Source organism: Nycticebus coucang, chromosome 17, assembly GCF_027406575.1.
Source record: "Nycticebus coucang isolate mNycCou1 chromosome 17, mNycCou1.pri, whole genome shotgun sequence".
In the NCBI taxonomy this organism is placed as follows: domain Eukaryota; kingdom Metazoa; phylum Chordata; class Mammalia; order Primates; family Lorisidae; genus Nycticebus; species Nycticebus coucang.
This window is the reverse complement of record NC_069796.1, coordinates 31,141,804-31,163,855: the sequence shown is the minus strand read 5'-3', so window position 1 is coordinate 31,163,855 and position 22,052 is coordinate 31,141,804. Positions and strand designations below refer to the sequence as shown.

At 43.6% G+C, this 22,052-nt stretch overlaps 1 protein-coding gene across 1 annotated transcript; it reads left to right on the top strand.

Moving 5' to 3' along the window:
- Nucleotides 1-1,298: 1,298 nt before the first annotated feature.
- Nucleotides 1,299-21,373, top strand: ZCCHC10 (zinc finger CCHC-type containing 10). The gene is made up of 4 exons (XM_053567195.1): nucleotides 1,299-1,422; nucleotides 17,229-17,390; nucleotides 19,693-19,734; nucleotides 20,637-21,373. The coding sequence occupies exons 1-4, from the start codon at nucleotides 1,382-1,384 to the stop codon at nucleotides 20,902-20,904; spliced, it is 513 nt and encodes a 170-aa protein (XP_053423170.1). The 5' UTR covers nucleotides 1,299-1,381; the 3' UTR covers nucleotides 20,905-21,373.
- The last annotated feature ends 679 nt before the right edge of the window (nucleotides 21,374-22,052 follow it).

The following is a 22,052-nucleotide window of genomic DNA, read 5'->3' as shown; positions in this document are numbered from 1 at the left end:
TTTGACCCAGTAGTTTTATTTTTAGGAAGTTGTCTTAGAGAAACACTTGGGTGAGTACTTAACATCTGTTCCTTCGACTGTTGTAGCAAATGATTTAATCATTCAAGAACAGGGTACTGTTTGCTGATATGGGGGAATATTTTCTTTTTTTCTTTAGAGACAGAGTCTCACTTTGTCGCTCTTGGTAGAGTGCCATGGCGTCACAGCTCAAAGCAACCTCCAGCTCTTGGGTTAGGCGATTCTCTTGCCTCAGCCAAGTAGCTGGGACTACAGACGCCCACCACAATGCCCGGTTATTTTTTGTTGCAGGTTGGCCGGGGCCAGGTCTGAACCCGCCACGCTAGGTATGAGGCTGGCGCCTTACCCGCTGAGCCACAGGCGCTGCCCTATGGGGAAATATTTTCATAAATACATTGAGGAATAAAAAAAGTAAGCTGGAGAATTTTTTTTCTTTTTTGAGACACAGTCTCACTTTGTCGCCTTGGTAGAGTGCTCTGTTGTCACAGGTCACGACCTCAAACTCTTGGACTCAAGCGATTCTCTTGCCTCAGCCTCCTAAGTAGCTGAAACGACAGGCGCCCACAACAACGCTGGGCTATTTTTAGAGACGAGGTCTTTTTCTAGCTCTGGCTCAGTCTGGTCTCAAACCCACTGAGCTCAGGCAATCCACCCACCTCGGCCTCCCAGCGTGCTAGGATTATAGGCATGAGCCACCTCCCCAGGCCTTGCTAAAGTCATTCTTTTTTTTTTTTTTTTTTGTAGAGACAGAGTCTCACTTTATGGCCCTCGGTAGAGTGCCATAGCATCACACAGCTCACAGCAACCTCCAGCTACTGGGCTTAAGCGATTCTCTTGCCTCAGCCTCCCAAGTAGCTGGGACTACAGGCGCCCGGCACAACGCCCGGCTATTTTTTGGTTGCAGTTTGGCCGCGGCCGGGTTTGAACCCGCCACCCTCGGTATATGGGGCCGGCGCCTTACCGACTGAGCCACAGGCGCCGCCCTAAAGTCATTCTTTTAAATAATGTCTCAATCTGGTCAACTCATTTCAATTTCATTCTTCAGAGTACGTCAAGTTTTCTGAACATGGCACAGTTTCATTCTTCTATGCCTGTGTGTACATCTCTCATTCGAGAATGTTATTCCCTGCTATCATCCTTCAAAACCCTGTTCCAGCCAAGTAACTCAACGCCTGCGACCGGGACCACACCTGCCACCCTTCTCCACCCGCTACTCCCAATAAGAGGCGGCAGCGGACGCTGTCCCAGAAGCCCCTGAGGCCCGTCTGGCCCCGCCCACGTCTGCCGCTCACCGGGTTCGAAGTCCCCGCCTCCTTCGAGGAGTTTCCCAAAACCCAAAGCAGCTGGCCTCGGCCGCGCTAAGATGGCGACTCCCATGCATCGGCTCATAGCCCGGAGACAAGCGTAAGTGAGGGTCCGACCGGGGCCCGGGACAGGCTGGGGGCGGGGAGACGCGCGTCAGCAGGCTGGTGTCGGACCCCCATGGGGACTGGCGGAAGATGGCCGTTTTTCAAACGCGCGCTCAGCTCCGGAGGAGTGGGGGCCCAATAGATGAAGTTTGGTGATCCGTGGGTTAGCGTTTTTGCGAAAGACGGTCGCGTAGGGTCTGCGGGATGAGACAGAGACCGGTCTGAAGAAATCGGTAGCTTTCGGCTTTCCCTAAGGGAACGCCCGGGAGCTGGTCATTTAGTGGTTTATGCCGTTCGTCTTATCCCGCGCTTGGCCAGAGCTAGCCTGAAGCCGTGCTCTGACACCTTCATTCCCTCCGACATGAACCCTCAGTTCCCTAGCCAGCTTCCATTCAACTGGCATTTTCTGTTCCCTTTAAAGCGGTTTTCGTAGGAGCAGCCCGCCTGCTCTTCTCTCAAGCTATGTCTCACTTTTTGCCACTCATTCTCTCCTTCAGTAGATATTAATTTAGTACCGACTGCTCTGAGTGTAATTTGGGTATAAAGAAAAAGATGTTCAAGATAAAATCTCTGTTTTAAGGGAGTTTACCTTCTAATGCTGGAAACAGTTAATAAGCTAAACAAGTTAAGTAAATACAGCTAGTTATAAGGCTTTGAAGGAAATAAGCTGTTGTGATGGAAAGATGGAAAGGCATCTGAAGAGGTGGCATTTGAACAGAGATTGAAAGGATGAGAAAGGAGCCAATCATAAGAGGATCTGGGGAGCGAGCCTCCAGACAGTGGCATAAATGCTTTGAGGCTGGGAAGAACTTAGTTTTTAAGAACTGAAAAATGGTCATTGTGCCTAATGCGTAGAATGGCACAAGAGATTTTCAGTGGAAAGACAATGCAAGCGTTATTGCAGGTGTCTCTTTTTTATAAAGCCTTTCTTTTAGCGACCTGCACACCCAAAAAACATCTGCCACTTTTTCATTCAGCATTTCATACTATCACCTTTTGCATGTCTATAATGTATAGCTCACAGTCTGCTAACAAAGATTTGTTTGTTTCTATTTTTAGTCAAAAAGCTCCTTTCCTTCTTCCTCTCCTGTCAGGCCTGACAAGAAGAGTTCCTTGAGTGTAGTACAAAGACTTAGGGAATCATAATAGTAAGCTTGGTGGAGGAAGAAGGCTTTTAAGTCAGATACTTCTGAGATAAAGAATGGGGCGATGGAGATCAGGCCTGATGAGGTGGGAGGATCGCTTGAACTCAGGAGTTCAGACCAGTCTGAACAAGAGTGAGACTTTTTCTATACAAAAAATAAAAAAATTAGCCAAGCATGGTGGCAGGCTCCTATAGTTGCACATGCTGGGGAAGCTGAGGCAGGAAGATCACTAGAGCCCAGGAGTTGGAGGTTGCAGTGAGCTAGCCAGACACCAGGGCACTCTAGCCTGGGCAACACAGTGACACAGTGAGACTCTGTCTCAAAAAAAAAAAAAAAAGGATGAGATGATGGCCAGGCTGGTGGCTTGCCCATAATCCTTAGTGCTTTGGGAGGTAGTGACAGGATGATAGCTTGTGGGCAGGAGTTTGAGACCAGCCTAAGCAAGAGGAGATCTTGTCTCTATTAATAAAAACAGAAGAATGGATGATAATAATTAAGAGAACTGCTAAATGATGGCATCAGGGTCCCATTTCTCTCTTTCTGTCTCTCTCTCTTTCTTTCCCTCTCTCTCAGGCTTGGTCTTTTGGTTGTTAGCTCCATAGTTGGATAAGCTCTCTCCTTTGGTCCCTAGATGGCTGCAATATCTAGGGTCTTTTTTTTTTTTTTTTTTGAGACAGAGCCTCAAGCTGTTGCCCTGGGTAGAGTGCTATGGCATCATAGCTCACAGCAACCTCCAACTCCTGGGCTCAAGCAAGTCTCCTGCGTCCGCCTCCCAAGTAGCTGGGACTACAGGCGCCTGCCACAGTGCCTGGCTATTTTTGGTTGCAGCCGTCATTGTTGTTTGGCGGGCCCAAGTTGGATTCGAACCCGCCAGCTCAGGTGTATGTGGCTGGTGCCTTAGCCGCTTGAGCCACAGGCACCAAGCCATCTAGCGTCTTTTTTATTATCTCAGCTTCAATTTGATTGCACTTCTTTGATCTAAATTGGATTATATGGCTCGGCGCCTGTGGCTCAAGCAGCTAAGGCACCAGCCACATACACCTGAGCTGGCGGGTTCAAATCCAGCCCAGGCCCGCCAAACAACAATGATGGCTGTATAGCCGGGCATTTTGGCGGTCACCTGTGGTCCCAGCTATTTGGGAGGCAGAGGCAGGAGAATTGCTTGAGCCCAGGAGTTGGAGGTTGCTGTGAGCTGTGCTCTACCCAGGGCAACAGCTTGAGGCTCTGTCTCAAAAAAATTAATAATAATAATAATAAAATAAATAGGGCGGCGCCTGTGGCTCAGTGGGTAGGGCGCCAGCCCCATATGCCGAGGGTGGCGGGTTCAAACCCAGCCCTGCCCAAACTGCAACAAAAAAATTGCCGGGCGTTGTGGCGGGCGCCTGTGGTCCCAGCTGCTCGGGAGGCTGAGGCAGGAGAATCGCGTAAGCCCAAGAGTTAGAGGTTGCTGTGAGCTGTGTGAAGCCACGGCACTCTACCCGAGGGCGGTACAGTGAGACTCTGTCTCTAAAAAAAAAAATAATAATAATAAAATAAATAAATTGGATTATATGCCCCACTCTGAACCATGGAATAGGATCGTGAAGCTCTGATTGTTTTAGTCATTTCATTGTCCTCCTTATACAATTGAATGGGTGACCATAAACGAGTGATGAGCTGGGTAGGTAGATCAGAGGAGATAAGCGGATGCTAGCCTGGCAAAACTAACCAATGTCCACAATAAATATGAAGTGAAAACAAGATTTGCATCTAAATAATATTGCTGTTTCTTATTTTAGAAGTTTCAGAAAGCTAAATGTTTTGTCTCTAGTGTGTCTGTATTTTGGCATTCAAAGTATGCAGAAGTAAAAGACAAATCTTAAGGAGTTTCTGGTCTTACTAGGAAGAAAACATGTGGCATATAATTAAAAATGTTGTGTATACAGGGCGGCGCCTGTGGCTCAGTCGGTGGGGCGCCAGCCCCATATGCCGAGGGTGGAGGGTTCAAGCCCGGCCCCGGCCAAACTGCAACCGAAAAAATAGCTGGGCGTTGTGGCGGGTGCCTGTAGTCCCAGCTACTCAGGAGGCTGAGGCAAGAGAATCGCTTAAGCCCAGGAGTTGGAGGTTGCTGTGAGCTGTGTGACACCTCGGCACTCTACCGAGGGCCATAAAGTGAGACTCTGTCTCTACAAAAAAAAATAAATAAATATTGTGTATACAGACTAAAGTCCCCAAGAGATTCAAAGAAGCAAGAGCCTTTAGAAACTTGGGGATTCTAGGAGAGTTTTGAGGATGTATTTGGAAGGAAAGCAAGAGAAGAATGTTTACTTTTCATTTTATCTTCATCAAAAATGTTTAATTTTATTTATTAGGATCATATATATATATATATATTTTTTTGGCCGGGGCTAGGTTTGAACCCGCCACCTCTGGCATATGGGACCAGCGCCCTACTCCTTGAGCCACAGGCGCCGCCCAGGATCATATATTTTTTAAAAAAAAAATTTTGAGACAGAGTCTTACTTTGTCATCTTCCATAGAGTTATGTGGTATCATAGCTCACAGCAACCTCCAACTCTTGGGCTCAAGCGATTCTCTTGCCTCAGCCTCCCAAGTAGCTGGGCCTATACCTGCCACAACACCTGGCTTTTTTTTTTTTAGGTGCCGCCCTCTTTGTCACCCTTGGTAGAGTGCCGTAGCACTACAGCTCACAGCAACCTCCAGCTCTTGGGCTTAGGCGATTCTCTTGCCTCAGCCTCCTGAGTAGCTGGGACTACAGGTGACTGCCACAACACCCAGCTATTTTTGTTGCAGTTTGGCCGGGGCCAGGCTTGAACCCACCACCCTCAGTATATGGGGCCAGCGCCTCACCCACTGAGCACAGGAGCCGCTCAACACCTGCCTATTTTTAAAGATGAGGTCTCGCTCTTGCTCAGGCTGGTCTTGAACCTGTGAGCTCAGGGCAATCTACCTGGCTTGGCCTCCCAGAGTGATAGGATTACAAGCCTGAGCCACCATACCTGGCATCATATATTACTTTTTGAGAGGTGAGAAAATACTGTTGTCATTCTTTAAAAACAAAAAACTGGCCAGGCACAGTGGCAGTGGCTTACCACCTGTAGACTAGCACTCTGGGAGACTGAGACATGTGGATTGCTTGAGCTCAGGGTTTGAGACCAGCCTGAGCAAGAGTGAGACCCTGTCTCTCAAAAGTAGCCAGGTTTGTTTTTTTTTAGAGACAGAGTCAGAGTTTATCGCCCTCAGTAGAGTGCCGTGGCATCACACAGCTCACAGCATCCTCCAGCTCTTGGGCTTAGGCAATTTTCTTGCCTCAGTCTCCTGAGTAGCTGGGACTACAGGCACCCACCAAGTAGCCAGGTTTTGTGGAGGGCACCTGTCATCCCCGCTACTCGGGAGGCTGAGGCAAGAGGGTCACTTGAGCCCACGAGTTTGAGGTTGCTGCGAGCTTTGGCTGGCTTTCTTTCTCTTTCTTTTTTTTCACAGAGTCTCACTTTGTTGCCCTCAGTAGAGTGCTGTAGCATTATAGCTCACAGCAACCTCAAACTCTTGGGCTCAAGTGATTCTCTTGCCTCAGCCTCCTGAGTGACTGGGACTATAGGCCCCCAACACAACACCCAGCTAGTTTTTAGTGACAGGGTCTCTCTCTTGCTCCGTCTCAAACCCGTGAGCTCAGGGAAATCCACCCTGCCTAGCTGCCTGCCTGCTTTCCCTCCTGCCTTCCCTTTCTTTCTTTCCTTCCTTCCTTTCTGCCAGGAGTTTAAGACCCGCCTGAGGAACACAGAAAGACAACAGCAACAACAAAAAAAATTAGTTGAGCATGGTGATGCATACCTATAGTCCCAGCTACTTGGGAAGCAGAGACAGGAGGGTCACTTGAGCCTGGGAGTTACAGGTTGCAGTGAGTGCTGATGACACTTGCTGCTATACTCTAGCCATTAGCAATAGCGAGAGACCCCATCTCCATAAATAAATAAATAAAGTCTTTGAACTACTAGAGAAATGGGAGAAATAAAAAGAGAAAAGAAGAAGACCCTAAATATGAACTCCCCATTCAGTAGATCTTTGAAGAACTTAATTAATCATCTCCTTTAAATCAATTAGAATGAAATTATTTGTATCTTGTAAAAATAATTTTATCTACCCATATATAATTAGATTGGTACTATTCAGGGTGATTTTTTTTTTTTTTTTGAGACAAAGTCTCAAGCTGTTGCCCTGGGTAGAGTGCTGTGGCATCACTGCTTACAGCAACCTCAATGCCCAGCTACTTATTGGTTGTAATTGTCATTGTTTGGCAGGCTGGGGCTGGATTCGAACCCGCAATCTCCAGTATATGTGGCTGCTGAGCTACAGGTGCCGAGCCCAGGGTCATTTTTTCTACTAAATCCTATCCTGGAATCCAGTGATTCCCCAGCATCCAAGGTAATCATCTAACTGGGGTTGAATACCTCCAGTAATACTATGAATGGTATAAATATGATATATTCACCTGTTACATTTTTTCAAATTGATCAAAAAGTTCATTTTGGGGCTTGGCACCTGTAGCTCAGCAGCTAGGGTTGCAGCCACATACACCAGAGCTGGCGGGTTCGAACTCAGTCCGCCCTACAACCAAAAAATAGTGGGGCATTGTAGTGGGCACCTGTAGTCCCAGCTACTTGGGAAGCTGAGGCAAGAGAATCGCTTAAGCTCAAGAGTTTGAGGTTGCTGTGAGCTGTGACGCCACGGCACTCTACCAGGATGACATAGTGATACTCTGTCTCAAAAAAAAAGTTCATGGGCGGCGCCTGTGGCTCAGTGAGCAGGGCGCCGGCCCCATATGCCGAGGGTGGCGGGTTCAAACCCAGCCCCAGCCAAACTGCAACAAAAAAATGGCCGGGCGTTGTGGCGGGCGCCTGTAGTCCCAGCTGCTCGGGAGGCTGAGGCAAGAGAATCGCGTAAGCCCAGGAGTTAGAGGTTGCTGTGAGCCGTGTGACGCCAGGGCACTCTACCCGAGGGCGGTACAGTGAGACTCTGTCTCTACAAAAAAAAAAAAAAAGTTCATTTTGGGGCCAGGCAGCTCAGTGGCTCATGCCTGGAAACCTGGCATAGCTTTCTGGGAGGATTGCTTAAGGTCAGGAGTACAAGACCAGCCTGAGCAAGTGTGAGACTCCATTTCAACTAAAACTAGGAAAAATTAACCAAATGTGGTAGCATTTGCCTGTAGCTGCTCAGGAGGCTGAGGCAAGAGGATCACTGGAGCCCAGGAGTTGGAGGTTAGAGCTAGATTGCATCACTGCCCTCTAGCAGAGGCAACAGACCAATACTCTGTCTTTAAAAAAAAAAAAAGAAATTGGTTGGTGCCTATAGCACAATGGTTAGGAGGTTGGCCCAGGCCTGCTAAACAACAATGACAACCGCAACAAAAAAATATTCAGGCATTGTGGCAGGCACCAGTAGTCCCAGCTACTTGGGAGGCTGAGGCAGGAGAATCGCTTAAGCCCAAGAGTTTAAGGTTGCTGTGAGCTGTGATGCCACGGCACTCTACCAAGGGTGACATAGTGAAACTCTGTCTCAAAAAAGAAGAAACTGGGTGAGGTGGCTCAAGCCTATAATCCCAGCACTTGGGAGGCAGAGGCAGATGGATTGCCTGAGCTCACAAGTTCAAGACCAACCTAAGCAAGAACAAGACCCCATCTCTAAAAAAGAATAGCCAGGCACTGTAGCAAGCGCTTGTAGTCCCAGTTACCTGGGAGGCTGAGGCAAGAGAATCACTTGAACCCAAGAGTTTGAGGTTGCTGTGAGCTAAGATGCAACAGCACTCTACGGAGGGTGACAAAGGTGAGACTCTGTCTCCAAAAAAAAAAACCAAAAAAAAAAAGTTTATTTTGAGCTGAAAGGAAAATCATACCTATGCTATTAAACATTGCTTCCTTCCTGACTTCTCTGCTTTTGACCCAAGCTGTGATTTCAGCCAATTAAAAGCCCTGTTTTTTACTCAAATTACCATCAAGTCAGGCCTCCCCTGTCTTTTATTCATTTCTGAACGTAAGTGTCAGACTTACCATTATACTTGTTAAATTTCATCTTGTTAGATTCGGCACAGAATTCCAGCCTGTTGAGACCTTTTGGATCCTGATTCGGTCATCCATCGTATTAGCTATCCCTATCATCTTCGTATCAACTGCAGGTTTGATAAATACCTCATCCAAGTCATTTATAAAAATGTTGAACAAGACCAATCAAGGACTGAACCATGCAGGCCATCACTGAATCTCTCTTTGTATATACAGTAATGCACTAATGACTTTTTAGTAAATGACGGACTGTGTATTAATTAATACTGTTGTAGTCCGGTAAGATTATAGTGGGACTAAAAATTTCTATTGCCTAGTGATGTCTTGATCCTGACTGTGTGTAGGCCTTGGCTGATGTGTGTGTATCTTTCTTTTTAACAAAAAAATTTTAAAAGTTGAAAAAAATTTTTTTTTGGTCTAAAATAAATTATTTTAATTGCACATTTGTGTCTCTGGCTGTCTGTGGGATGAGAAACCCCCTCCTAACTCCCAATCCCAGCTACCCAGGTACAGTCTGGCATTGTGGTCCTGTTGTTGGTGAGGGGGTGAGGGAAGGGCGCAGGGCTGTCCCCTGAGTCTGCACAGCCTTCTGCAGGGCAGAGAGCTCAGACCATGGTTGTTACTTGCACTGCTTCAGGGCCTCACTGAAGCCCTCACTCAGGGACAGGTCACTCCGAGTGATTGAGCAGTCCAGGAACTGCCTGATCTCATAGGCACGAGGCCCCATCTGCAGGGGCCTGGGTGCAGGGGCCTACTGGACAGCATCCTGGGCAGGGGCGGGCTCCAAGCTTCCAGCGCTGAAGGCTTCAGTCAGGGTACTGCCCACGACGTGTCTCACAGCCGAGCCTACGGCTACCCCTGTGGCTGTGGAGGCCGTCTGAGCGGGCTGGTGAGTGGGCAGAGTGCACGGGGGAGGGGTGGTGGTGGGGTGGCTGGCTGGCGGGGGGCTGTGCTGCGGCTCCCCCAAGGCATGGTGGCAGTGGTAGGACATGGCTGAGTGTCATCAGAGACGCTTGGGTCGCGAAGACAAAAGCAGTTGCGGGCGCAGAAAAAGCTCGAAAAAAACTTTTTAAAAATAGAAAAAAGATTGGTCCAGTCTATAAAACCAGTGTATAGTGCTCCATGATCGCATTAATGTACACAGCTATGATTTAATAATAAAAAAAAAAGAAAGGAAAAAAAAAGATTGGTCCAAAGGTAGTGAGTTATTCCTATTGACTGTTCATAGTCACAGATCAAATTTCTTGTTCTATTCTTTTTCCCTTCTCTCTCTGTTTTTTTTTTTTGTTTGTTTGTTTGTTTGTTTTTGAGACAGTCTCACTCTATCGCTTTGGGTAGAGTGTTCTGACATTATAACTCACAGCAACCTCCAACTCCTGGGTTTGAGCAATCCTCTTGCCTCAGCCTCCCGAATAGCTGGGACCACAGGCATCCACCACAATGCTGGCTAGTTTTTCCATTTTTAATAGAGATGGGATTTCACTTTGCTCAGGCTGGTCTCAGCACTCCTGAGTTTAGGCAATCCACCCGCCTTGGCCTCCCAGAGTGCTAGGATTATAGGCGGGAGCCATTGCGCCTGGCTGACACTTGACTACTCTTAAAAAAGGTTATAGAAAAAGGATACAAAAAATTTTTTTGTCTAGCTGTATAATGTTTATGTTTTAAGCTATTGTAATAACAACTTCTTACAAGAGCAAAAAGTCAAAAAAAATTTTTAAACTTAGCTGGGACCACAGGTGCTGGCCACAATGCCTGACTATTTTCAGAGACAGGGTCTCGCTCTGGCTCAGGCTGGTCTCGAATTTGTGAGCTCAGGCAGTCCATCCGCCTCAGCCTCCCAAAGTGCTAGGATTACAGGCATGAGCCACTACTCCTGGGCATTTAGTTAAGTCTTACTAAATTTCTCTTAGCAATGCTTTCTAATTTTAGGGTTTTAGTCTTTTTTTTTTTTGAGACAGAGTCTTATTCATTCACCCTGTGGTTGAGTTGTGTGCTGTCCTAGCTCACAGCAACCTCAAACTCTTGGGCTTAAGCAATTCTCTTGCCTCAGCCTCCCAAGTAGCTAAAACTACAGGAGCCCAGCTATTTTTTTGTTACTGTTGTTATTGTTGTTTAGCAGGCTCTGGCTGGGTTTGAACCCATCAGCCCCAGTGCATGTGGCTGGTGCCCTAACCACTTAGCTACAGGCGGCAAGCCCAAAGATAGTTATTGTACATTTTAATTTTTGTATGATTTTTCAGGCAAATTTATAACATTTTATTTTTTTATTTTTATTTATTTATTTATTTATTTATTTTGAGACAGTCTCCAGCTGTGGCCCTGGGTAGAGTGCTGTGTCATCACAGCTCACAGCAACCTCAAACTCATGGGCTTAAGCAATTGTCTTGCCTTGCCTTACAGGCGCCTGCCACAATGCCCAGCTTTTTCTTTTTTTGGTGCAGTTGTCATTGTTGATTTAGCTAGCCCAGCCAGGGTTGAACCCGCCAGCCTCCGTGTATGTGGCCGGTGCCCTACCCACTGAGCTATGGGTGCTGCCCTGCATGTATCTATTATTATTTCTGGATCAAATTATATGAGCATTTTTTAAATGTTGTGTTATTGAGGTATAATTTACATATTACAAAATGCATCCTTTTTAATGTAAAGTTCTGACAAATTCTTTTTTTTTTTTTTTCGAGACAAGAGTTTCACTATGTCACTGTTGGTAGAGTGCTGTAACATCACAGCTCACAGCAACCTCCAACTCCTCACAGCCCCTCCTGGGCTTAAGCAATTCTCTTGCCTCAGCCTCCCAAGCAGCTGGGACTACAGGCACCTACTACAACGCCCGGCTATTTTTTGTTGCAGTTGTCATTGTTGTTTTAGCTGCCTCAGGCTGGGTTCGAACCTGCCAACTTCGGTATATGTGGCTGGCGTTGTAACCACTGTGCTACAGGAGGTGAGCTGACAGATTCATTTGGTCATGTGACTACTATTAAAATCAAGATAGTGGGACACTTCTGTCACCCTGAAAATTTACTGTGCCCCTCTATGGGTAAACTCTTACTCATCATTAGCCTCTGAAAACCACCATTTTTCTGTCCCTGAAATTTTAACTTTTCCAGAATGTCCTATAAATAGAATAAATTTGAAGCCAACTTCTTTCATTTAGATAATCCCTTTGAGGTTCGTTCAAGTTGTTTCATGTATCAATGGTGCATTTTTTAAAATTTGCTTATAGTATTCTCTTGTGTAGGTATACCAGTTTATCCATTCACCATTTGAAATACATTTGGATTATTTCCAGTTTGGGGTTGTTATGAATAAAACTGCTATAAGCATTCATGTATAGGCTCTTATGTGAACATAAATTTTCCTTTCTTTTGGTAAATACCTAAGAGCAGGATTGCCATATGGTAAGTGTATATTTAACTTTGTAAAAAAAAGCCAAACTGTTTTCCAAAGTTTATCTTTTTGCATATGGCTGTATAATTATTCCAGTATCAGTAGTTGAAAAGATTTTTTTCTTTGAATTTCTATTGTTCCCTTATCAAAAAACAGAATATATGTATGTGTTTAGGGGTTTGTTTCTATGTTCTCTTCTGTTTCATTGAACTTTTTGTCTTTCTGCTAATACCATACTATTGTGATAACTGTAGCTTTTTTAATGAATCTTGAAATTTTTCTTTTTTTTTGTTTTTGAGACAGAGTCTCAAGCTGTTGCCCTGGGTTGAGTGCTGTGGCGTCATAGCTTACAGCAACCTCCAACTCGTAGGCTTAAGCAATTCTCTTGCCTCAGCTTCCCAAGTAGCTGGGACCATAGGCGCCCACCACAACGCCCAGCTATTTGTTGTTGTTGTTGATTGGTGGGCCTGGGCTGAATTCCAACTTGCCAGCTCTGGTGTATGTGGCTGGCGCCCTAGCTGCTTGAGCTATAGGTGCTGAGCCAATGAGTCTTAAAATTAAGTAGTGTTAGCCCTCTAATTTTGTTTTTTGTTTTTTTTCAGAATTTTTTTATTATTTTTTCAGAATTATTTTGACTACTTTAGATTCTATTTCCAGATAAACTTTAGAATCAGCTTATCAGTTTCTACCAAAAAAGCCCTCTGAAATATCAACTGGGATTGTATTGAATCTACAAATCAACTTGTGGAGAATTAACATCTTAACAATATTGAGTTTTGGGTGGCGCCTGTGGCTCAAGGAGTAGGGCACCAGTCCCATATGCCGGAGGTGGCAGGTTCAAACCCAGCCCCGGCCAAAAACCACAAAAAAAAAAAAAAAAACAATATTGAGTTTTCTGACCTATCGATACGTGTATTTCTCCATTTATTTAGGTTTTTTCTTTTCTTTTCTTTTTTTTTTTTTTTTTTTTTTTTTGAGACAGTCTCACTTTGTTGCCCATGGTAGAGTCCTGTAACATCACAGTTCATAGCCACCTCAAACTCTTGGACTAAAGTGATTGTCTTGCCTCAGCCTCCCAAGTAGCTGGGACTACAGGTGCCCACCACAGCGCCCAGCTATTTTTTTATTATTTATTTATTTATTTATTTTTTTGAGACAGAGTTTCACTATGTCGCCTTCAGTAGAGTGCCGTGACATCACAGCTCACAGCAACCTCAAACTCTTGGGCTCAAGCGACTCTCTTGCCTCAGCCTCCCAAGTAGCTGGGACTACAGGCGCCCACCACAACACCAGCTATTTTTTGTTGTAGTTGTCATTATTGCTTAGTTTTCCCGGGCTGGGCTCAAACCGACCAGCCTTGGTGTATGTGGCTGGCACCGTAACCACTGTGCTACAGGTGCCGAGCCCCAGTTATTTTTTAGAGACAGGGTCTTGCTCTGGCTTAGGCTGGTCTCAAACCTGTGAGCTCAGGCATTTCACCCACCTTGACCTCCCAAGTGCTGGGATTACAGCCGTGAGCCAACACACCCTGCTCCCTACACGTTTTGAAATGAGCTTGTTAAGCTCCACACTAAAAAGAAATCTGCCGGACTTTTTTTTTGAGACAAGAGACTCACTTTGTCGCCCTCAGTAGAGTGCTATGGCATCACAGCTCACAGCAACCCCCAGCTCTTGGGCTTAGGCGATTCTCTTGCCTCAGCCTCCCAAGTAGCTGGGACTACAGGTGCCCACTACAACATCTGGCTATTTTTTGGTTGCAGTTTGGCTGAGGCCGGGTTTGAACCCGCCACCCTCAGTATATGGGGCTGGCGCCCTATTCACTCAGCCACCAGCGGTGCCTGAAATCTGTTGGGCTTTTAATTGGCATTACTATGAATCTGTACATCAATTTGGAGAGAAATGACAGTTTTACAACATTGAGTCTTCCCATCTATAAATATGGTATATTCCTGTATTCAGCTACTTATTTAGGTGTTTGATATCTTTCTAGGTATTTGGTATATTTTAGGATATTATAAATATCACCTTTTTTTTTTTTAAGGTTAGTTGTTGTTGTTTTTTAATTAAGTTTATTTCTTTTTTTATTTTTTTTGTTGTTGCAGTTTGGCCGGGGCTGGGTTTGTACTCGCCACCCTCGGTATATGGGGCCGGCACCCTACTCTCTGAGCCACAGGCACCACCCAAATATCACCTTTTTAAATGTTCTTTTTTGTGTGTGGAGACAGTCTTACTCTGTCACCCTGGGTAAAGTGCTGTGCCATCATCGTAGCTCACAGCAACCTTAAACTCTGGGGCTTGAACCTTGCCTCAGCCGTCTGAGTGGCTGAGATGACAGGCGCCTGCCATGACACCTGGCTGGTTTTTCTATATTTTTTAGTAGAGCTCTTATTTAGGCTGGTCTCAAACTCCTGAGCTCAAGCAATCCACCCACCTCGACTTCTCAGAGTGGTAGGATTACAAGCGTGAGCTACTGTGCCCAGCCTAAATGTTCATTTTTAATTGTTTTTGTTATAGAGAAACTCAGTTGATTTTTATATATTGATCTTATGTCTAATATAAGGTTCCACAAAGCAACGTTACTGAATCCTGCCTGCTACTATTTTTCAGAGGTTTGTAAGCTAAGAATGTTTATTTACAAATGTGATCTTTTTTTTTTTTTTTTTTAGTAGTTTTTGGCCAGGCTGGGTTTGAACCTGCTACCTCTGACATAACAACAATGACAACTACAACAGAAAATAGCAGAGTGTTGTGGTGAGCGCCTTTAGTCCCAGCTACTTGGGAGGTTGAGGCAAGAGAATCGCTTACAGCCCAAGAGTTTGAGGTTGCTGTGAGCTGTGATGCCATAGCTCTCGACCAAGGGTGACATAGTGAGACTCTGTCTCAAAAAAAGAAAGAAAGAAAGAAAAGAAACATTAGCCTTCAGAAAAGAATTTCATGACTCAGTGCCTGTGGCTCAAGTGGCTAAGGCGCCAGCCACATATACCTGTGCTGGCAGGTTCTAATCCAGCCCTGGCCCACCAAACAACAATGATGGCTGCAACCAAAAAATAGCTGGGCCTTGTGGTGGACTCCTGTAGTCCCAGCTGCTTGGGAGGCAGAGGCAAGAGAATCGCTTAAGCCCGAGAGTTTGAGGTTGCTGTGAGCTGTGACACCACAGCACTCTACCCAGGGTGACAGTTTGAGGCTCTGTCTCAAAAAAAAAAAAAAGAAAGAAAGAAAAGAATTTCATTATCTCATTAATATACCTATTGTAGTAAAATATTATATTTTAGACCGGGCGCAGCGGCTCATGCCTGTAATTCTAGCACTCTGGGAGGTTGAGGCGGGTGGATAGCTTGAGCTCATGGGTTTGAGACCAACCTGAGCAAAAAGCGAGACCCCATCTCTACTAAAAATAGAACGGAAGCAAGAGGATCACTTGAGCCCAAGAGTTGGAAGTTGCTGTGAGCTGTGACACCATGGCACTCTACCCAGGGTGACAGCTTGAGGCTCTATCAAAAAAATAAAATAAGGCTCAGCACCTGTAACTCAGGTGGCTAAGGCGCTCACCACATAACGCCAGAGCTGTCAGGTTCAAATCCAGCCTGGGCCTGCCAAACAACGACAACTACAACCGAAAAATAGCCGGGCATTGTGGCAGGTGCCTGTAGTCCCAGCTACTTGGGAGGCTGAGGCAAGAGAATCACTTAAGCCCAGGAGTTGGAGGTTACTGTGAGCTGTGATGCCACAGCACTCTACCCAGGGCGACAGCTTGAGGCTCTGTCTCAAAAAAAATAATAATAAACTAAATAAATAAAATAAAATATTACATTTTAATTTTCATCAATAATTTATGAAAATTTATTTTCTCTTATGCTATGTAAGTACTTATATGATATCTACAATTTTGCCTCTTATTGGGGTTGCTATGAGCTAGGCTGACACCATAGCACTCAAGCTTTTTTTTTTCCTCTGTCTCAAAAAAAAAAAAAAAATTAAGGCCAGGCTCCGTGGCTTATGGCTGTAATTCTAGCAGTCTGGCAGGACGAGGCAGGTAGATTGCTTGAGCTCAGAAGTTCAAGACCAGCCTGAGCAAGAGCGAGACCCCATCTCTACTAGAAATAGAAAAACTATCTAGGTGTTGTGATGAGCTCCTATAGTCCCAGCTATTCAGGAAGCTGAGGAAAGAGGATTGCTCAAGCCCAAGAGTTGAAGGTTGTTGTGAGCTATGACACTACAGCACTCCACTCAAGGTGATGAGACTCTGTCTTAAAAAATAAATAAATAGCAAGAGGGACTTTACCTAACAATTGCAATCAGTGTAACCTGGCTTATTGTACCCTCAATGAATCCCCAACAATAAAAAATAAATAAATAAATAAATAAAAATAAAATTAAAAATATTTTGACTGTCTTTTTTGTTTTTGAGACAGAGTCTCAAGCTGTTGCTTTGGATAGAGTGCCATGGCGTCATAGCTCACAGCAACCTCCAACTCTTAGGTTTAAGCAATCCTCTTTGCTTACTTTTTTTCTATTTTTTATGTAGATGCGGGTCTCGTTATTTTTGCTCAGGCTGGTCTTGAACTCGTGAGCTTAAGCAATCCACCTGCCTCAGCCTCCCAGAGTACTAGGATTATAGTCGTGAGCCACCATGCCCGGCCTGTCTCTTCTATTTCTGAGCTAGAGATTTATCTGAGTCAGTCTGTCATTACTGGCATGGAATTGAGGAGCCAAGATTTGAATGCAATTCTATCTTAACTCCAAGATCCATGATTTTAACCACTTATAATACTTCATTTTATTAAATCTTTTTTTTTTTTTTTTTTGTAGAGACAGAGTCTCACTTTATGGCCCTTGGTAGAGTGCCGTGGCATCACACAGCTCACAGCAACCTCCAACTCCTGGGCTTAAGCGATTCTCTTGCCTCAGCCTCCCGAGTAGCTGGGACTACGGTGCCCACCACAACGCCCGGTTATTTTTTTTTTTTGGTTGCAGTTCAGCCGGGGCCGGGTTTGAACCCACAACCCTCGGTATATGGGGCCGGCACCTTACCGACTGAGCCACAGGCGCTGCCCCATTTTATTAAATCTTAACATAAGTATTGTGAAGTATAAAATGATATTTATTTTTATGAATTGGACCATAACATTATTTTACACTTTATATTGTTTATGCTTTTCAGGACAAAAAATATAAAGCAGAATTTTAAGGCTTGTATTCTATTTTTTACTCTTTAGTGAAGCAAATAAGCAACATGTAAGATGTCAAAAATGCTTGGAATTTGGACATTGGACTTATGAATGCACAGGAAAAAGAAAATATCTACATAGGCCTTCAAGAACAGCAGAACTAAAGAAAGCTTTGAAAGAGAAAGAAAACAGGTTGCTGTTACAGCAAAGGTAGGTTTACATGTGGTCCCAAATGATATTTTTAACAATATGTTTATAGAATTTATTAAAGAACTGAATGTTTCATGGTGGTTCTCCAGATCTTCCTTGTAATATTGCCTAATGTTTAAAGAATGCCAACTACGAGCCAGGCACTACAATAAGCTCTTTTTAAGTATTTAAGCCTTACTTAAGGATTATTTAATCCTCACATCTCCACTACGCGGTGTCCCAAAAGTCACTCTGAAAGTCGCCATACATAGGGAAAATGGTAAATTGTAGCTAAACGTACCTTTATGTACAAAATACTTACTACAAAATTTTACAAAGAGGTAGCCAACAGTAGAGAATATTCTGTAAAATTTTGAAAAGGGGTGGCCAATTTTGCACAGGGCTGGGCACTGTGGCTCAAACTCTTGGGCCCAAATGATTCTCTTGTTTTATCCTTCCAAGTAGGGACTACAGGCACTTGCCACAACGCCCAGCTATTTTTAGAGACGAGTTCTCCCTCTGGCTCAGGCTGGTCTCGAACCTGTGAGCTTAGGCGGTCCACCTACCTTGGCCTCCCAGAATGCTAGGATTACAGGTGTGAGCCACGTTGCCAAACCTACTTTTGTTTTTGTAGTTGTATCACACAAGTATCTTCTTCTTAAAAATACATAGGTCGACATGAATATTAGATCTGGCTCTATTATGTCAAGACTACTGATTTTTGATTCAATTAAAAATAAGCAGAAGTGTATGAATTTCAGTGATCATGAATTCTTACAGTGTGATTTAATAGATGTACTTCCCTCATTTATTTTATTCCCCAAAGGACAGATCAGTAAGTAATTCCATTGTGGGGCGGCGCCTGTGGCTCAAAGGGGTAGGGCGCCGGTCCCATATACCAGAGGTGGTGGGTTCAAACCCAGCCCTGGCCAAAAAAAAAAAAAAAAACACACACACAAAAAAAAGTAATTCCATTGTATAAGAAATGTGACATAAAAACATTTTTTGTTTGAAGACTCAGGAATAAAGATAGAGACATTAGATAGGAAATATAGAGAAGTCCAGAACATAGAAGTGTTAAATTTACAGGACAGCATTATAGTGATAGAAGTAATCCTATATCCTGTAATTTGAAAACCTGACTTAATTTACATGTTTTTCAGCAGAAATCAGCAGCAAAGCCATTCGTGCATTTCCGTCAAATTCAACAGACTTTGTTCTTTATAAATAATATGCAGGAACAGTTTTGAGGTTTGAAGTTGCTGGTCTATTTATTTATTTATTCTTAGGAACATGTGGAAAAATTGTTATTTTACTCACGCCTGTAATTCTAGTACTCTGGGAGGCCAAGGCAGGTAGATTGCTTAAGCTCACAGGTTCTAGACCAATCTGAGCAAGAGCAAGACCCCCGCCTCTACAAATAGCCAGGTGTTGTGGTGGGCACCTATAATCCCAGCTACTTATATGACGCTGAGGCAAGAGAATAACCTGAGCCCAAGAGTTTGAGGTTGCTGTGAGCTATGACACCATGGTACTCTACTGAGGGTGACAAAGTAAGACTCCGTCTCAAAAAGAAAGTTATTTTAAATTAAAAGATTGCTTTTTTAAACAATATGGAGTGACAATAATATTCTAGGAACTCAAATTAAAAATAACAGCTAGTGGCTTGGTGCCTGTGGCTCAAGCGGCTAAGGTGCCAGCCACATACACCTGAGCTGGTTGGTGGGTTCAAATCCAGCCCGGGCCTGCCAAACAACAATGACGGCTGCAACTAAAAAATAGCTGGGTGTTGTGGCAGGCGCCTGTAGTCCCAGCTACTTGGGAGGCTGAGGCAAGAGAATCGCTTAAGCCCAGGAGTTGCATGTTGCTGTGAGTGTTGATGTCACGGCACCCTACCCAGGGTGACAGCTTAAGGCTCTGTCTCAAAAAAAAAAAAATAGTAACAGCTAGTATGCAATCATTTGCTTTGTTTTTTTGTTCAGTAGGCAGTTAACATAGCTATGTCAACCTAATTTCCAAACTTAAAAAAGGTCAAATTTGTTTCTTTAATCTTCTGTACTAATTTACCTGGCTTTTAAGGTCCGGGTGATAAAACATGTCTTGTTTAAGTGCTAATTAAGTTGACTTCATATATCATTCTCCCTATACAGCCTACAATAGGAGACTTTCCACTAGTTATAAGAAGAAATACTGTACTCTGACGACATTATAAAAAAGGCAAAGTGTTTCTCCATTGTAAAACAGTTTGGGGGCAGCAGAAGGGTTTGAGCTGTGTATAATCACTCTATTAACAGGAGCTTTTTTTCCCCCTCGTGTTTATCAGCATTGGAGAAACTAATGTAGAAAGAAAGACCAAAAAAAAAAGGTATGTATGGCTTTAGGAGTATTATATAGATAATATGTAATGGTAGTTGGAGGGATCAGAAGGGTGATTTTAAAATAAAAGCAATAAGATTTAGCTCTGAAGTTTCTTGTTTGTAATTCAAAATTAAATATCATCCTATTTACTAATAAGTTCCTCTTCTTACCTGTTTGGAATTTATTGTCTCCGTTTCTTCTTTTTCTTCAACTTTCTAGAGTCCTTAAACTTTTAAATAGTTAACAATTGTCTTATCTTGGCTTAAAATAGAAAATGTTATTAAACTGGTAAGAAATTGTTGGGCAGCCATATCTGGTCTGAAGTAGTTAAATAAAGATTATGAAACATTTACCAGTCTGTGGAGGTTTAGATAGACCCAATTATTGCACTGCAACTTATTCTAACATTATTTACTCTGAAGTATAATATAGTAGAAATCTTGAAGTCCATCCAAGATAGTTAAATTGCTGAAATAACAAGAATAACTTGGGCAGCGCCTGTGGCTTAGTGAGTAGGGCACTGGCCCCATATACTGAGGGTGGCAGGTTCGAACCCGGCCCCAGTCAAACTGCAAAAAAATAGCCGGGCGTTGTGGCAGGCACCTGTAGTCCCAGCTACTCATGGGGCTGAGGCAAAAGAATCAGCTAAGCCCCAGAGCTGGAGGTTTCTGTGAGTTGTGACACCACGGCACTCTACCAAGGGCGATAAAGTGAGACTCTGTCTCTAAAAAAAAAGAAAAGAATAACTTGTAAAGGGAGGGTGCCTCAAACCTAGGGATAGCATGCTGGCACAGTTTCAGTATGTACATAGGTGTATATATATATATAGTACTGTATCATATGAAGTTGCCTTTGAGTATTCTATTAAATGTCAGCTTCTCATGTATATAACTGCTTATTGTCTAATAGGTCTAAAAGCATAACCAGTTCCAGTAGCAGTAGCAGTGGCAGTTCAGCCAGTGATTCTTCATCGGACAGTGAAGAAACGTCTACCTCATCCTCCTCAGAAGACAGTGACACAGAAGAAAGCTCCTCTAGTTCATCATCTTCAGCCTCCTCCACAAGCTATTCCTCCTCCTCTGATTCAGACTCAGATTCCAGCTCTTCTAGTAGCAGCAGCACCAGCACAGATAGCAGCTCTGATGATGAACCACCAAAGAAGAAGAAAAAGAAATAGAATTGCTCCATCCATATTGGACTGACGGACTGAAAACATTAATGTGATTCTCAAAAGGGAATTTAGAATATGTTAAGGCCAAATAGGTTAACTGGTCAAAATTTCTAGAATTCAAGAGTTTCTAAATGTTTTTCATTGTAAGAGCATAAAAAGTATTAATAATAATGAATATATATACTTTTATTTTAAGGGTGAATTTTGTTCTTTGTTTATCTTTAAAATGTATCTCTAGAATTTAATCAAAGTGAAATCTGTAAATCTGTTTTTGTGATGAAACTTTTCTCCCTGTGAAATAAATGCCATACTTTGTTATAGGCTAATAGTATGTATCAGATATGTTTTCAGGATAGTGCATCAGAATGTATGGCAGTGAATTTCTAATGCTTTTGGCTGTGTGTGATTATGTAAGATTAAATATGTTTACTATAAGCTTGAGAGTATTCTTACTGTTAGTTAATGTGCTCTAATTGTATGTTTATGTTCAGAAAATTATTCTGATTTTTTGTCCTAAATGATAAGTTCAAGGAACCTATTACATTTTGAATGCTACAAGTTTCAAATTGCTGTGTTGTATCATTCATTTTCTTCTGGTTCCTTATGGTCTTAAGAGTTATCCTTTTCTCAGGAAAATCATTCTAGAGGAATCTGAAAAAGGACAAAAAATATGAAACTACTTAGGAGTCTAATCTCAGTGCCTTCTGATAAATTCAGTATATCAGAAAATAAAGCAGCCAGGTAAAAGGCTAACTCTAAGTAAAAATGCTATATAAATATGCTATAAAAGGTACCCATTCAAGGCAGCGGAGAGGAGGAAGAGAGGTAATTTTTACAGAAATTGAGGGCAATGTTCAGTCATCTTTTATTTATTTATTTATTTTGAGACAGAGCCTCAAGCTGTTGACCCTAGGTAGAGTGCTATGGCATCACAGCTCACAGCAACCTCCAACTCCTGGGCTCAAGTGATTCTCCTGCCTCCACCTCCCAAGTAGCTGGGACTACAGGCACCCACCACAATGCCTGGCTATTTTTTGGTTGCAGCCATCATTGTTGTTTGGCGGACCTGGGCTGGATTCAAACCCGCCAGCTCAGGTGTATGTGGCTGGCGCCTTAGCACCTTGAGCCACAGGCACCGAGCCTGGTCACCTTTT